Source organism: Pseudophryne corroboree, chromosome 1 (assembly GCF_028390025.1).
Source record: "Pseudophryne corroboree isolate aPseCor3 chromosome 1, aPseCor3.hap2, whole genome shotgun sequence".
In the NCBI taxonomy this organism is placed as follows: domain Eukaryota; kingdom Metazoa; phylum Chordata; class Amphibia; order Anura; family Myobatrachidae; genus Pseudophryne; species Pseudophryne corroboree.
In genome coordinates this window covers 1,071,281,663-1,071,299,905 of record NC_086444.1, presented here as the reverse complement: position 1 = coordinate 1,071,299,905, position 18,243 = coordinate 1,071,281,663, and the positions used below count along the sequence as shown (strand labels likewise).

The following is an 18,243-nucleotide window of genomic DNA, read 5'->3' as shown; positions in this document are numbered from 1 at the left end:
TGTTATACACACTGGTATTGGTGTCTATGTGTGGATACCCCTCTAATACTGTGTATTTCAATGTGACATTAGCGCAGATGTATTAAGCCTTAAAAAGTGATAAAGTGGTGAGTAATATATATAGTGATGAAGAACCAACAAATCAGCTTCTGTCGTTTTTCAGACACATCCTGTAACATGGCAGTTAAGGAGCTGATTTATTGGTACTTTCTTTACCACTCCCCACGTTATCACTTTGTAAAGCTTAATACATTTGGGCAATGTTTGTTAATATCTTATTCTTTTGGGCTTGCAGGCCTGTCATGATTTCTTACTGTTTTATTTTGTGTGATTGTTATGTGCAGCTCTACTACAGTATATAGCATATTTTCAAGAAAGGGATGTTAACAAAGCTTTCAGATGTTTTGCTGTTTTACACAAACTCATACATAAGTAGCTTATCATTATTATGCTCTATGTATTGCTTGTCCTTAAGGTGCCTTTATTTTTCTGCTGAGGTTTACACAGACTATTAGAGGGTTTATAGTAGTTCTGCATATGAGCAAAAAATCCCAGCTACATATTTTTTTTTTTTGATATGGCAAAGTGTGATATTAATCATTTTAATTAGTGCTAATTGGTAAGCCAGATGAGCCAAATACCTCTATCCTTCCTCCTGTAAAATATAATTGGACTATTTAAAACAATGTTCTGCAGACCTGTAGAGAGATAAATAATATGCAAATTATTAGAACACAAATGCAAAGGGGGAATTATTGTGCAAAGCTTTGAATGATACTGTATAAATGTATAGAAGAACAGCAGTGGCACTCAGAGGGGGATATTCAATTGTTTGAAAAGTTAGTAGGGTGTCTGTTTTTTGTTGTCTATTAGATAAGAAAAAACAGACACTCAACTGACTTTTCAAACAATTGAATTCCCACCAGAGACTTATAAAGATGAATGAGTATTTCAAAGCATTTCAACAGACTCCAACTTTTCGGGTCTTTGAAATACACATTCATCTTTATAAGTCTCCGAGTGCCACTGCTCTTCTTCCTATATGTATGTATGTACTGTGTAAATATATCTATCTATATATATATATATATATATATGAGAGAGAAACAGTAGAGAGGATGGCACTCAGGGCCGTAACTACCTGTGTGCCAGAGGTGCATTGCCCACAGCGCAACTGCACTGTGAGCGCACCATCAGGCAGCACCACCCGCACCCGAATGGCCACTCTCTCTCTCTAGCCACCGGTCATGATCTGTCCCCAGAGACTGCCATTGCAGCGCTGCCCTGTATGTAGTGTGCGCTCAGCTCCTCTGCTGCTGAGCGCACCACTATACATATACCACAGCTAGGAAGCCGCCGTCAGCTTTACATTCTCCCAGTCCCCGAATCAGATGCTCCGCCCCCTATGTAGTGACTCCAGGGACTTGGCCATCCCCAGCTGACTCCCACAGTGTGCTCGGCCTCAGCCCTCTCTCATGCTGGCAGCAGAGGAGCCGGAAGACGGAGGAACTGAAAGGAGGATGCGTTGGACGGTGGCCAGGAGTGGGGACAGGTGAGGAGACCAGCGGGGATGGGTAGAAGATGAGCGGAGGAGCTGGCAAGTGAGGAGCGGGCTATACGCACGTGAAACCCCCCTGCCCGCTCGCACAGATGACAGTTTTTGGGGGGTTTTTACATGGAGGGGCTAGGCTGGTCTCCACTGACTGTGGCTGTAACTAGGCTGCCTGGGGAAGACAGTGAGTGGTGACCTGGCCAGCATGTTATTAAATATACTCTCTGCATGATCTGCAAAACACCCCCCATACCACATGTGGGAAACTAACCGAGTGCAGTCAGTGGAGAGCAGCCTAGCCCCTCCGTGTAAAGGATAGCTGCAGCTGCTGCATTCCAGTCAGTGGGGTCACTGCATAAAAAAGGGTCTCTGCTGCCTAATGTGTAGAAAGGGGGACTCTGCCTATCTAATGTGTAAAAAAGGTTGACTCTCATGCCGTAATGTATAAAAAACAGAGGGACTGTGCCTGCCATTATGTGTAAAAAGGGGACTCTACCTGCCATAATGTGTAAAAAATGGGGACTCTCCTGCTGTAATGTGTAGAAAAAGGAGACTCTGTCTGCCTAATGTGTAAAAAGGTGGACTCTGCCTGCCGTAATGTGTAAAAAGGGTCTCTACCTGACGTAATGTGTGTAAGTGGTGCTACTGTGCAGCGTAATTTGAATAATGGAGACTTTTTTACAGCGTAATATGAATTGGAATTATTTTGTGCCATGCCCCTTCCCCATGAAGCCATGCTGTTTCATGCACACAGCGCTAAAATGTCTAGTTACGGCACTGATGGCACTCAGAGGATTTTTTTGAGAAAAATAATATATTCAAATAAACAGATCATTACATCAACGTTTTGGTGCACATCTTCAGGATGTATAAAACATGTACAGACTAGTGACACTAACACTAAATTAACATCTATTGCGTTTTATATATATATATATATATATATATATATAAAGTATACTAGCTGTTCTACCTGCTCTTCAAAGGAGTTTCTGATTTTCACGGTTGTAAGTATAATTGAGTGTTAAAAATTTGGTAAATCTATAGAGATGTCAATTTCAGATGTGTTATTGTAAGTAAATGTTAATCCATGGTTCTTGGCGATACCGATGATCACCAGTAGCAGATACGGTGAAAAGTGACAGGACCATTTTTGTAGTTTCTGAAATTCTACCCACTGGAGGTGCAATCCAAATTTTGATCCGATTGTCCATTTGGGTGTTATTGTTCACGCAACACAAGCCACGCATCAGAGGTTTATTAAAATTCAGATATGTACAGTAGCTTTCCTATTTCCTACCTGAAGAACACCTATGTTAAATTTCAGCTTCCTAACATATCGTGAAGTAAGAAAATCAGTGAGGCGTTAGTGAATGAGTGAGGGCTTTCACATTTATATATATAGATCTACAGTTTATAGTATACACTGTATAGTGTATATAAATATATATATACACATACATATACTGTATATACTGTGTATATATATATATATATATATATATATATAGGATGTCCCACACTCTCACCCAACCTGTGTATCAGCTGGGGTGCCACTTCAAAGCCCGACCCACCGTGGGGCTGGACCATAGTATAGTGCAGTATTTTCCACCTAAGTGGAAAGGATAGCACTCTCCAGACTTTCTTCCAATAGTTAAAAAAGCAAATATTTAATTGAAATACACAGTTCCAAAAATAAAGATTTTGTGAAGATTCTCACTGAAAAAAATGCTCACCAATGTTTCGGTCCACTATTCGGATCTTTGTCAAGGTAATAGCCAGTCAACAACAGTCATAATAGTCAGCACCGACAGCAATCCATATGAAGGAACCGGAGACTTGAATAACGCCTCCCAGGCCCCCTTTATATAGCAAATAGGTCAGATTTGGCGCCAGAATTAGCCCTCCAATCATGTTCCATGCGTTTCACCGCTTTAACGCATGTGTCACTTCCGGTAATTACTGGAAGTGTCCATGCGGCCAGACAATTTTAAGTTATGTGGGCTGAAGAGGCAATGGACAAACTTAAGTTATGTGGGCTGAAGAGGCAATGGTAAGGGGACAGCACCATCAGACTGTGATGGAGGTCTCAGTGCTGCGCTCACCTTACCCGCGTTAAGCACATACGGATCGGGTTAATATGGAGATGCTAGTGCCACTGACATCATATCCGGACACACAGGAAGTTGTCCTGTTGTTATGGAGACAAAGATCGTGATTCATAGTGGACATTCTGCAATTAATATACATGTGGAAAAATGAATGGGTCATACTGGTGCCAGTGAAAAGAGCCATATATACAAAGAATAATAACACTATTATGCAAAATAACCCCATCAGGGGGTAGCGCACTACTGATGCATATGAATGGTATAATGGGAGCCTGGGATTGGAGTACACACATTGATGTCCACAAAAAATTCAACCAACAGAGTTCTATATTCACAGCTTAATAATTACATCTACTATCTATACTTCACTATTATTAAGCTGTGAATATAGAACTCTGTTTGTTGAATTATTTGTGGACATCAATGTGTGTTACTGTGCAGGGTAAATACTGGCTGCTTTATTTTTATACTGCAATTTAAATTTCAGTTTGAACACACCCCACCCAAATCTAACTCTCTCTGCACATGTTATATCTGCCCCCCCCCCCCCTGCAGTACACATGGTTTTGCCCATCTGCTAACAAAGTTGCTGCTACGATCAGTTCTGAATTAGGCCCATAGATCATAGCTATTGTGGATTTGATGATGTTTGTAAAGAAGCCCTAATGAGTTTAGTAGATAGTGCAGAAGGTGACTGCAGGGGGCCCATTGCTTTGGGGCCCAGAGGCTGGAGGACACCGGACCCAAAAGATATAGTTGCATACCAATGTCCCGGATTTGCCTGCAGGGTTAAGCAATTTGTTCTGACCCATTGGGGTGACATCTTATTTTAAGTGAGATGTGTGTTTAGTGTGTGTAATGTAATGGTAAGAGGGTGCTGTAATGTGGCATAATCTGCACTGGGCACTGTAATGTGGCATAATCTGAATTAGAGGGAAATGTAATATGACATAAACTTACCTGCTCATTGTAATGTAGTACTATGTGAATTTGAGGGCACTATAATGTTCCATAATATTAACTGGGGCACTGTAATGTGGCACATTCTGAAGTGGAGGCATTAATATGTTGCAGAATAAGAACTTGGGGCACTGTAATGTAGCACAATATGAAGTGGGGGTACTGTAATGTGGCATACAGTAATATGAACTGGGGACACTGTATGTCATAATGTGAATTGGGGATACTGTGTGGCATAATGTGTACTGGCAGCCCTACAATGTGACATCATGTAAACCCGGGCACTAATATTGTTCCTAACATAAACTAAGGCACTACTAAGGCACAGCAATGGTTCAAAAAATCAACTAGGGCACTATTATAGGGTTTAAAAATAACAACTGCTGCAGAGAGGCAGAAGCAGTGAGACGGGGCCTCTTACAAATGTTGCTATGGGGCCCACAAAGTTCTGGCTAAAACTCTAGCAGGAAGGCATGTGCAAACCAATCAGTCAAAGTCATGTAATCATTTTAATACAGCGTTCTGGTATTTCCGTTATCACTAAATTGGTGATTGTGTTTTTTTGCAGGACTATACCCTCACGATGTACTTTCAGCAATCATGGAGGGACAAAAGACTTTCTTATTCAGGAATCCCTCTAAATCTTACATTGGACAACAGGGTCGCTGATCAGCTCTGGGTGCCTGATACATACTTTCTTAATGATAAAAGATCATTTGTTCACGGGGTTACTGTAAAGAACAGAATGATACGACTACATCCGGATGGAACTGTACTTTATGGACTCAGGTAGGACACTTTATACTTTGCTTTGTGGTTACATCTCTTAATTTGGAACTGTTTGAGAGACGATAAGGTTTCTGTCCAGTTGCTGAAGGGTCTTAAAACTTGAGAATGTAGGGGCAGATGTATTAATCTGGAGAAGGCATAAGGAAGTGATAAACCAGTGAAATGTGCAAGGTGATAAACGAACCAGCCAATCAGCTCCAGTATGCAAATTAACAGTTAGGAGCTGATTGGCTGGTGCATTTATCATCTTGCACATATCACTGGTTTATCACTTCCTTATGTATTCTCCAGGTCAATACATCTGCCCCATTGTGACATGTCCAGATGAAGGTAAACAACCATATATTTCACGGTACTGAAAAGGAGTCATGTAACATTTCTGCAAAATGCAAATGATGCTTTGAGTTATGTGCCAGCTGAAGTTGCAGAAGATAAATGCAATCAAATTTATTATAATTTGCATAGAGAAGTAAAGGAGGAAATCAAATGTAAAAAGCATTAGGCATAATTTTCCCTGGCAATTTCAAGAGGTGCTTAGCTAAAAAAAGAACATATCTCTGTCTGCTATGAGACCAATGAATTTGTCCTCTTAATCAGTCAAAGTCTTGTAACGTTAAAATTGTCAGCACGGGGCATCATATAAGTGATTTAACATTATTTTCTGACGTTGTTGTAAAATGGATATGCTGCGCTTAAGTGGGCATAAGTATCTGATTTTTAATTATCACAGAGTTGAGTACTTGATATTTACCAAAATAATGAAAATTGACATGAAAGAGTGTGAGGATGTTAAGTGCAGATTGTCATTGTAACTCATTCCTAAGAGTTGTACTAATTGTGTATTAGTAACTTTTCTAACATACAGTATTATAAAATGTGTTGTTCTTTTGTCAAGCATCAAGATCATGAAGACGAGTGTGGGGATTTTGTTTTTACCCAGAAAATGTTATAGACCTGGTGATGTAAGGCATACTTGTCTACTCTCCCAGGACTTGCGGGAGACTGCAGAATTTTTAGGTAGTCCCCCACACCTCATGAAGAAAAGGCAGATCCCTCGCATACCACCCACTTCAGTACCTTTCCCCCCTACCAACCCCTTGGGGCCCCTGGACACAACACAATGGAGCAGATGTATTAACCTGGAGAAGGGATAAAGAAGTGATAAAGCAGTGATAAGTGCAAGCTGATAACACACTAGCCAATCATTACAGATTTGAAAAATGACAGGAGCTGACTGGCTGGTGCGTTATCACCTTCCACTTATCACTGCTTTATCACTTCTTTATCCCTTCTCCAGGCTTAATACATCTGCCCCAATGATTCCAGAGACCGTTATATTTTTGTCACAACATAAATGTTATTAGTGATCCAGTAAAAACTCCTGGGGGGCAGTTGTCGACTTCAATTGTATATACCCCCTGATCTGCTTATGATCTCAGATGTCTGTAGAATAGATCTCACACCCTGTTCTAACTAGGAATACTGAGCTGACCCATTGGAAAAATGCAGTGTTTTCCAGTGCACAGAGGTCTATGTCCAGAGGATCACTGGTCTAGGGTTATTGATGAGGCATAGAATAATTAACTTCATAATTTAATTGGAAATTGCTGGGAAGTGTAGAAGTGAAGCATAAAACTGCCTTGATTACAGCAACATGAGTTCATGCTCTAAATATACACTATTCTGTAATAGCAGCTTTGTCAGTTAACAGATTTCAGATAGTTAAAAAAATAGTAATTTTATTTATTTGCTTGAATCAAATATGTAACCAGCAGGAACAGAGGAGGCTGCATGTGTGCAGACTCCGTATGGGCCCTTTCTTCCCTAGGCATTATGCCAGAGTCTATTGCGTATGGGCAGGTCTCAAAAACATGGTGCCCACCATATTCTGGTGACTAAACATTACCGCACATTTGCTGCACCCATTTTACCTGTGATTTTTTTTTTGCGGCGGCTGCAGCACTGATTCAGGACTCCGGAAAGGTACTTTTTTAAACGTGGGTGAAGTGGGTGTGGTGTGGGCCCCCCCATGACCACACTGCCCCCCAGTATAGAAATGTCAGTGGTGACCGGGTCCCCATAGGATTTAGGTCCTCTACTGATCTCTCTAAAAATGTGTGCTGGGCAATTCTGATTTTTCAGGTGCATTACAATTGGGCCATAGACTTTGTCAGTGCATGTATGTAAATCATTAGGGCCCTACACACTGGCAGATAAAATGCACGATATGAACGTTCTCGTTCATTAATGAATGAGAACTCGTTCATATCATGCAGTGTGTAGGCACCAATGATTAACGATGCGCGGCCCCGCGCTCGTTAATCGTTGGTGCCCCGTCGCTTATGCATGCAGGCCAATCATGGATGAAATTGTCCATATTAGCATGCAGTGCTATGGTGCCGGGTGACGGGGGGGGGGGGGGGGGGAGGAGGGAAGAAACTTCACTCCCCCCGTCACCTCCCCCTGCCACCGGGTCGCTCGGCGGCAGATTGGTATGTGTGTAGGGCCCATTAGAGATAATGGAAGTTGACCACATTAATCAATTGGCTTCTGGCATTTTATAGACGGTGCTAGATAAATGATATCTGGAAGCTGATTGGTTGCTGTGGGCAACTTCCCCATTTTATATTTGGACAGTACAGATGGTGTAATGGTTAGCATTACTGGCTCACAGCAGATGTGTGTGTGGAGTTTGTATATTCTCCCCATGCTTGCCTGGGTTTCCTCCAGGTACTCCGGTTTCCTCCCACAATCCAAAAATATACTTGCAGGTTAATTGAACCTAGTGTGTAAGTGTGTGCATGTACATGTCTTCAGTGCAGACTAGATGGGCCAAGTGGTCATGACAAATTTTGTCATGAAATTCTATGTTTCTATGTTTAGCTCTCTCTTAGGTTTGATACATCTCCCCGTTTATTACCTCAGTGCCACTAGGAATAGGACCATAGATGGAAATGAACAATGGTGAGGATAGGGGGCTTCTGACTGCCACATGGTGACCATGGGTTTTCTCCTATGTTCTTTAAACTTTAATGGTCATTGCAAACCATACTTGCCGACTCTCCCGAAAGTTGCAGGAGACTCACGATTTTTCGGGCAGTCACCTGCACCCACAGAAGAGTGTTGTCGCATCTCCCGAATCTCACCCGCTTCCTAGTGAAGCGGGCAGGTTAAGGAGATTAACAGGGAAATCTTGGCGCCGAATGGAGGGGGCGGGGCAAAAAGGCATAAATTCACAACATTTAACTCCACCCATACCCGCAGAACCGTAAACCGTGATATTTTGGAGGCATGGCCTAGTGATGTGCAGCCTGGCCCCGCCCCCTGCAGTGGATCTTCTCTACTGGCCTCTCTCAGAAAGGAGATTTAGAATGTACAGTAGGCAATTACTGTATGTTGCAAAACCGAGTGTGTTTATTTATACATGGCATCTAAACATTATTCTTTACAGAAGAGCTTATTTTTATGTGGCTTAGTATACAGTAATTCTACATAAATATCTTGGATTGACGCAAACAGTGTAAATAGTGCAATGCCAGCATAATATAATGAAGCATTTGCCATTCTAATTGTTTGCCCTACTGATGAAATTTAACTTTTATTAAAACTATTCAGCAAGCATTAATCAAACATGAATGCATAAATTAATTGTCAGCCTATAAATAAATTAGTTCATTACAGAAGACAAAAGCACTGTTTTTCGGTGCTGCATCTTGTAAACAGACACAGTTGCCAGCAAGGCAGTGAGAATAATTTGAGGGACACAGATTGAATGCAAGAAGTAGGATTATATAAACTATGCTTTAGCTTTCCTGGACTGAGGTATTATTATATTGACACAGAACAGAACTAGTGCATTCACTGAGCCATAATCAACAAAAGTGTTATTTTACCCTTGTGGCAGCTTGCTGTAGAGTTTTACATTCTTTAGCTTTCCCTAATGGGTAATACTGCTGTATGCAGGGCAAAGCATGTTCTCCTTATCCAAGACAGCATGTCCTCATATGCTCTCCTGCAGCTCATCTTAGTTTCTCTAATCAAGAGAATACAATTAATAGAATTAATGGGCAGACTTTCTTTATTTTTCTCCATTGCATGATGTTATCATTTTTAAACTAAAAAAGGGAACCCATAGACTTGTTTGCCTTATCAATTACTATTTTTCTGTTTTTTTTTAAATTAATTTATAATTTGGTAATTATTATGATAACATTGTAAACAAAAAGCCACTGTATTCTATTATATATCCATATGTACACCAGGTATCCAAGTCAGGCCTTAAAGAGATTATTCCGTTTATTTGAAACCACTCACTTTGCAAGACTTGTAACTCTCTGTAGGTGCCTCACTTAGGACCTTCGTTCCCGTCTCACTGTTTTCTCAGATCAGCAGGGGTCTGGTACTTGTTATCAGTAGACAGTTCTACTGGATAACTGTAAGAAATACATCCGATTGCCAAAGGAAAAGACATCCGACACATTAGCTAAAAGCAACTCAGTACAAATAGAGAAGATGCTAAATGCTACCAGCAGTGCAGAACCTCTCGCATCAATGACTCTCCAGTTGTCTTTTATTCAGTGTATGAACTACGGCCCTTATTCAGTCACCAACGCAAAGCTGGATTTACGCAGATCGACTAATTACTAGTCATCTGCATATGCGCAGCTTTTGCTTTGCGTGGGCATCTCAGTGTGATAGCATCCCATCGAACTGTGATTGACAGGGGTGACCATCTAGGGGGAGGAGGGAGGCGAGATGTGGCATTTGGAGGGAGTGGTCTGGATAACGCAGGCGTGTCTGGATTGTTTTAGGGGCGGCAGCGTGACATTATACGTGGTCGCTGCGTGGGAAAATATGGTGCCAGTTCGCCTACATGCGCAGCGATGCTGCGCTTGCTGGGGGCTACCGGTAAGGTCGTGATGCCTGCATTGCGATCACATTAGCCAAGTGCAGAATTGCATGATGCAAAATGACAGCACTTTGCAGTAGGGTTTGGGGCTATGATAATACAAATCTTGTCTACAGCTATCAAATATTACCGGACATCTGGGATGCAGGCCCCTGGAGGCATCAACAACATTGCTCTACGGCACCGGTAATTGGTTGGGGGGTGCCTTAAGGTAGTGCCTGCTTCCTTGTTCTGGTGGCCCGCCCCCTCAACGTGACATTACATGGCCAGTATCAGGGCAGAGAATCTCCCAGGGCAGAAGATCTTGTCTGCAGAATAGCTAGAGTAACGAAAAATAACTGAGTAACTGAAATATAAGTGTTGAACATAATCATATTGCAAGCACAGGACTAAATATGTAAATGAGTACTACACATCTCCATGGCATGACTGCTGCTATCTGTACACTTGTTTTCATAGTGCTTGCACTAGACCTATCTTTGGTGCAAAAAATCCATCTGACTACAGGCATCACTACATGTAATCACAATTCAGCATTGCCATAATTCAGTGAACACTCCCTCATTGCCCCATTACCACCCAGTCACGCCAGCACAACTGCAAAAGGAGATGCTGATGAGTAGGTTATGTCTCAGCATCACCTGTAGGTGCATACGCTCGGGTTCCGGAAAACACACAAAACCAGTTTGCTCTCAAACCTGCATCATTCCCACTGAAAGTATTTTGGTAAAGCGGTAAAAATGCACAGTCACAGCTGCTGTTATTTGGAGCTACAGTATTGATTAATATTGTTTTTATTAGTGTGTCAAGATTGTGTCAGCATCAGGGATGAAATGAGTGTGGAATCATTTTGAGATCATGCACATCCTGTGTTGGACCAAAGTGTTTCAGCAAAAGGCTGGCACAGAGCCACTTTACCAAAATGATAGTCAGCATGCACCAAATGTATGCACATGGTGGCAAACTAAGCGCTATTGCACCAACGTTATACACTGCATGTCTTCAGTTCATACAGCAGGCCTGGCCAACCTGTGGCTCTCCAGCTGTTGTCAAACTACAAGTCCCAGCATTCCCTGCTACACTTTTGCTATTAGGAAATGCTAAAACTGTGGCAGAGCATGCTAGGATGTGTAGTTTCACAACAGCTGGAGAGCCACAGGTTGGCCAAGCCTGTCATACAGGTATATTAGTCTTTAATGAGCATGAGGCATCCAGGCAGGGGGCGTTTCTAGAGAGAAGGAGGCCCGTGTGTGCAGGATCCGTCTGGGCCTTCTCCTCTCTAGCCGGCAGCGCTGTTGCTCTGGGCACTAGGGACCCCAGCACTGTCATAAAATTTAGAGTGCATGCATGGATCTCCGGGAAAATAACACAACGGCCATTTTCCCAACGATTTTCCTAATGCGCATGCACGAAACACTGGGAAAATGGAGACGCACCATTTTTCAAATGATTTTTGCAGCTCTGCTGCTGCGCTGCAAAGGGTAAGTATAAAAAATAATGGGTGCAGTGTGGGCCCCTAATGGACCCCGGGGGCCCATGTGCACCGCACACACAGCCCACATTATAAATAGTGTAAGTGTATCCAGGGTTATAAACAAAGTAAAAGTTTGCAGATGTGCACCACCACAGTAGTCAATACAGGGCTGTGGCTATGTCTACATCTTTCGCCAGTTGCTGTAACTTTATGCAAATGCTGCTACAAAACCCTAATTCTAACACTGAGTTAACATGGCAAAACAAATTCACTAAAAAGTTTAGTTATCATCAAGCAATGTATACGACTAAAGTTAATGAAAACTTGCTGTTAATGCAGATGGAGGTTCCAACTTCATGCATTATTATCTTGCCTGTAGAAAACAGAACACACTCAGTGAAAGTCATGATCCAGGGGGAAGAATAAAACACTCATTAGTCTCATTTCACCTTAGCAGTAATAAAGTTTCTGCAATAGATCCTGAAATATCTCCAGAATTAAGATGTGCAGTCATCCATCTGGGACTATGTGGTTATTTAGCAACAATGCTATGAACATACAGCATGAAAGCAGGTGCTCAATTGTCATTTGGTGCAAAATATTATAAGCATCTTATTTTTATAGGCTATATGATTATGTTTTGAAGGTTAATGAGATTTTAAAGTCTATCTATGTAAAGACTATCTATGTAAAGTTAACAAGAGCATTTTCAATAGGTATTTGTTTATGTTACACTATTAAGCTCTAGTTGGCTATAGTACCAGTAAAAAGAGAAACATAAACCTCCATTCACAAGAATTCTGTATTCCTTAAAAATACAGTATGCCAAATCATCTGGATTTATAAAAAAAAACAGCCATAAAATAATGTTTTAACCTTAAAAGTATGATTGGAAATAACCAGATTTCAATACTAAAAAAATAACATGAATATTAATGAGAGATCGGAAACCCATTTAAATGTATCTATTAGAAATACTTTAAGCTCAAGCAAACCAAGATAATTTATCTATCCAGAAACTGTTGCTGTGTTAATATCCTCCATGACTCTGCCCTTACCCTGATGCATTCTAACGTACAGTACATCAGTCTGTTGATCTTTATTAATTAATTTACGTGCCATGTAAAGTCATTACCGATTGCCAGTTGGTTGACAGAATGACATTTGGCCAGATGGGGCTTAAACCCTGAGGCATGGGGAGGAATATGAGTTAGATGGTGGGCACTACTAGATTATATTAGCCAATGGGGTAGCAGGGAGGAGGAGTGGTTTTGAGTTAGGGTTCTATATTAAGGTATATTTCCATATCCTCAACCTGATGTTGACTTAGGCAGTAACTGGAGGCCAGGTACACCACTTTTCCATTGTAAGAAGGAGTAGGCAGAAACCATATGTTGGCACCGTTATAAGAGGTGTTATACAGTAAAAGGGAGTAGGAGGAAACCATTTGTTGACACCATTTGGGTGGCCGCTGCTGGTTTTCTCAAAGTGGTAATCTGCTTACTTTCTTCTTGCCACTCTGCTGTGTATTGTTAAATTGTTAGCAATAAATTGAAGACCAAATTCAATGCCAGCTCTTGTACATAAGATTATTTATTAGATTTTCAATTTATATTACACTGTCTACTGGTACATAGCTGACATATGCTGTTAAGGGTTTTAGAAAATTTCTTGGTTGTTATTATTAGCAGTACAGATATTTTGCTGAGATGAAATGACAATTTCCAATATCTTGAGTTCTGCGCTTTCATTAAAAGATTCTTAAGTAACATTCTGCATAGGTCTAGATCTTCAACATTTGGCACTCCCCAGTTCTTCCCTCCATAATTTGGCAGATACGCTATGGAATCGAAACAGATTATTCTTCCATGTGTTATTGATAGTGTCAAACCAGTTGATTTCATGATGGAGTGGAGGGTGGAGATCAAAGTGAGGAACTTAACGGTTTTGGGGCACCCATTACTTACGATAGGCAATATACAGTTCTTTTGCCAATGGGTGCAAGTGTCATGGGTGCACATTACTTATCCCGCATTTTGAATTCAAATTTTGGGCAGAAATAATGGGCACCTGCACCCATTGGCAAAACAATTTATTATCACCTCTCATGCACCCATTACTTACGGGCACCCAAAAACAATTGAATCCCCCCCAAAGAGAACTAAGTAAAACAGTAGAGAAAAGAAAACCTCAACATTAACCAGTTTCTAAACTGCTAAACCACTGTAAATAAAGCGCTTACCTTCATAAATTATAATTGCATATAAAAAATAAATTATAACAATCATGGAAGCGACTAGACCACAGTACACAGTAAATGTGTTTGTTTGTTTGTTTGTTTGTTTGTTTGTTTTATTTGACTGCAAATGACAACTTTGATCCAAGATGTGTATTATTTCAATTATTAAACTGTATTATTTACATTTACAACTAAAAACTTCTGTAAAATGAAACACTTTAATATAATGTAGTATGTACTGTATGTATAACATAGTATGTGTATTTCACATCTTTATAAGGACACATGTTTTTTCAAATATAAATATATTTTGTTAGCTCCCCCGGGTATCTCACACGCTTCTAAAGGAGAAAGGAAACATAGCGATACAATGACATCGTGAAGGACTATGTGTGAAGAACATCTGAAATATGAACAGTAAACATACTTCAGTGTTGATTTCAAGTGTGAATTATAGAGAATGTCTTCAGTTCTATCAAACGAGCTGATGCTTCTTAGTGCTCAGGGTTCAGAGCAAACTTAAAAAAAAATAGTTCATGAATAAAGCTGTAAATAACGGGGGGGAAAGGCAGCGGACTAGATTCCAATAAAGCGACGCCTTGACAAAGTAGCATAATAGTCACTAAACAGCTGCCGTTGGCCGTAGACATGATATTTCCTAAAATGATGGATCTTCACTAAGCAGAATTAATAGGGATAATTTGTCATCTATGATATTGCAAAATTGTCTGTAGTGTACTATTATTTAAAAGGCTGTTTTTCTTATAGGAGTTTTCTTATGCCTAATTATTAATTCTTATAAGTATCAACTGTCTTCCTATAAGTGACACAGTCCAGTTCCTGCTGCAGGAAAAAGAGGTAAGGGAGGGACCTCATTATTATATGAGGAGAGCCCAACATACAGTAAATAGTGGGTTGTCAAACTCCATCCTTGCTCTTATCTTTAGATGCTGAGAAATCATTTTATAAGATCCTGTGTTCCTTTAGGTTTGTTACAATTGGGAAAAATATTGGATTGATGTTGACTTTCTCCCCCCTTAGTAAATCTTTGTTTGCAGAACCTCCAATCAAATTGAAAACAGCATCAACAATATGAACGTATACATATTGGAAAGAGACCTACAGTAGGCAGGACTGCCCGTTGCTGATGAATGTTCTACCCACCCTTTCTTCCCCACCTACTTTCCTTCTAAATCTGAGACCCTTACTTCATATGCTGTAACAGTATCTCAGACTATGAAAGTAAGAACTCTTAGACAGGAGCCCTTCCCTTACATATCCCTACTTCGGACATGAAGATGTCATCATCGATAAATAAAGGCCCCTACTCCAATTTAACACAGTGTGCTGAATGGATATGGAACAACTCTCACTTTCTTTCTAGTACTTCTCATTCTCACTTCTGGAAAAAGACTTATCCTTGTACCTACGCTGGTTTACAATATTATATGTGAACATTAAGAGATTATTTTTCTCCTTGTCAAAAATATGTGCCATACATTGATTCATTCCTCTTGAGTAGTTACATATGGACTGAGATTTAGGCCCAATCTCATGTAAGAAGCGTTGGCATAAAACAACCGGTAGAGTTGCCAGGAATTATATTTTTACTATTATAAAAAATAACTTCTATAAACTTAATACAGAGTGGTATTTAGTACCTACTAGACGTCACATTTCTTTTCTCTCAAATTGTCCTGTTTCTACTGCCCTTCTTTGAAGGTTTTTTTTTTAACATATGAACTACAGGTACCCATGGTCCCTTGATGCCTGGGTATGTATGCACTTGCCTTGGCCGGCTTGCTGGGGCTAGTAGTTCACTTGTGCTATTGTGGGATGTGGTCAGGATCTGAAAGTGGCATCCCAATGTCAGAATCCTGGGGGTAGGTTTAGGGTTAGGCACTGAGAGGGGGGTTAGGATTAGGCTGCAAGAGGGGGCAGTTAGGGTTAGGCTACTGGAGGGGTAGGTTAGGGTTTGGGGGTATTGGGGTAAGGTATACTTACCTTCCCCATGTCAGGATTCTAAGCACTGGGATGCAGCAGTCTGTCTTCTGACTATCGGCATCCCCACTGCCAGCATTTTCTACCCAACATGGCTGAATATCTAGATGCACTTCTAGTTTGCATATTGGAGATTAGCCATCAGCAGGGGGCGGGACATTCACTGTATGCACTTTGGGGCAAAGTCAAGGCTTTTTTCAGGTGTGCAAAGACTTAATCGGAAGTAAGGTCTACTGACTGCATGTTGACTTTCTCTCCATGTAAAAAAAACTTTTTCAGGTTTTACTCAATTGTTGCTGAAATTAGTAGAAATAATGGGGTACATTTACTAACATTCGTATTTTCTGAAAAATGGTTAAAGTTCAATCACGAATGACATCGACAGTGTAAAACTGCAACTTTTTGAATTGATTACGATGGATTTACTAAGCTGTCGTATTCGTATTTTTGGTGTTGTCCGATGTCGATGTCATTCGTGTTTTTCTGGTGTATAATGCGGCCGATTTGGTTGTTTTGCGGCCGTGTTTATTTGGTTTTTTTTACGACTGCGTCACATGTCTGTTACGGCAGTGTTTTTCCATTACTGCCGCGTTTTTTTCCTAAGTTTCGTTTTTGTCACTTGTCCGTGATTGGTTGTATTCGTGGTGGAGGAGTGTCTGTGTACTTGACTATAAATACGCCCCAAACCGACCGCACCTCGTGGGTTTAGCTAGTGGAGAGGAGAGAGGAAGGTGTTGTTGGTGTTGGAGAGTTCTGTGGAGTTTGTTGAGGTTTGGAGGCGGAGTTTTGTGATTGGTGAGTGCTGTACTGTGTGTGTAAGTTGTTTTGTCATACTTGTTGTTCTGTTATTTCAAAGTCTGTTTAGTTTTTTGTATTTTGTCTTTTCTTTTCGTCTATAGTCCTTGTTTGTGAGTGAGTGAGTGAGTGAGTGAGTGTTTGTTTGCGTGTGTGTGGTGTGTAGTGGTAGTGGAGGAGTGTGTTATTTGTTTTTTTTTATCTGTGTTTTTTTGTGTTGTCTTAAGATTATGTCACAGTCAGAGGTGAGTGTGGTGGAGGAGGTGAGTGAGAGGGAGGAGGTGAGTGAGGTGGAGGAGGTGAGTGAGAGGGAGGAGGTGAGTGAGAGGGAGGAGGTTAGTGAGGAGGAGGGTGAGGTTGCGGCTGCGTTTTCTAGTGATACTGATAGTGATGGTGTTGTGGCTCCGCAGCCACGCACCACTACAAGGACGGGCCGCAATGTAAAGTTTAGTTACGCAGAAAACATGGCTCTGGTGCGGGAGCTGATGAAGCATCAGCGCCAGTTGGTGGGTTCAGATGCATCAAAGGTGTCGACCCGCAGGAAGAGTGTCCTGTGGGGGAAGGTTATTGCTGCTGTGAACAGTGAGGGTGTGGTGAGGCGGACCGAGGACACCTGTAGGAAACGTTTCTATGACATCAAACGCCGTGTGAAGGCCAAGATGGCTAAGGAGGCAAAATCTGCTCGGCAAACCGGGGGAGGACACCCCTTCCGAGCGTCTTATAAAGATTGGGAGGAGCCAATACGTTCGCTGATTCCGCCAGAGGTGGTTTCTGCACTTCATGTCCAAGATTCGGACCGCCCAAGTGCGGATGGTGAGTTTTTTTGTTATCTTTAATTTTTCACATCTGTGCTTTGTACTTTTGTTTTAAAATGTTTCCTGTGTGTTGGTCCACAAATGGGTTGGTGATGTAGTGCAGGCCAATCCACCCTGTGTTTTTCCATCTGTTGTCCAACTACAAGTCCCATCATGCCTGTTCTAATTTTTAAACTTATGGAATGTCAAATGTGTTGGTGGACATGCTGGGAAGTGTAGTTGCACTACATATTGAGAGACACAGGTTGTGGTTGCTTGGTGTATTGTGTGTGTTAGTTATGTTTTTGTACTAATTAGAATCAAAGTATTAATAATGTTGGTTTTGTTTTTTTTTGGTTTTTCTTTTTCCAGTTTTTTTTTGTTGTGCTTTTTCTTGAAATTAAAAAAAATGGCCTTGTTTTGTGATGTTTTTGTATGTTGTTTTTTTTTCATTATATATTTAACAAAACCAACTATTTGTGTTTGTAATTTTAGTGTAAAATTTAAAATCAGTTTTTAAAATCATGCAATATTGTGTTTTGGAAAAGCTACGACATATGTGTTTTAAGTAGTCTAATTATGTTCATATCGCCATTCTTCTTCTTTGTACAGTACGCCA

At 40.9% G+C, this 18,243-nt stretch overlaps 1 protein-coding gene across 1 annotated transcript in view; it reads left to right on the top strand.

Annotated features, from left to right (window-relative positions):
- Positions 1–18,243, top strand: part of GABRB1 (gamma-aminobutyric acid type A receptor subunit beta1) — a 960,679-nt gene that overhangs the window by 435,880 nt on the left and 506,556 nt on the right. The window contains 1 exon segment of the mRNA XM_063920977.1: positions 5,192–5,412. Within this exon segment, the coding sequence (XP_063777047.1) occupies positions 5,192–5,412 (221 nt within the window).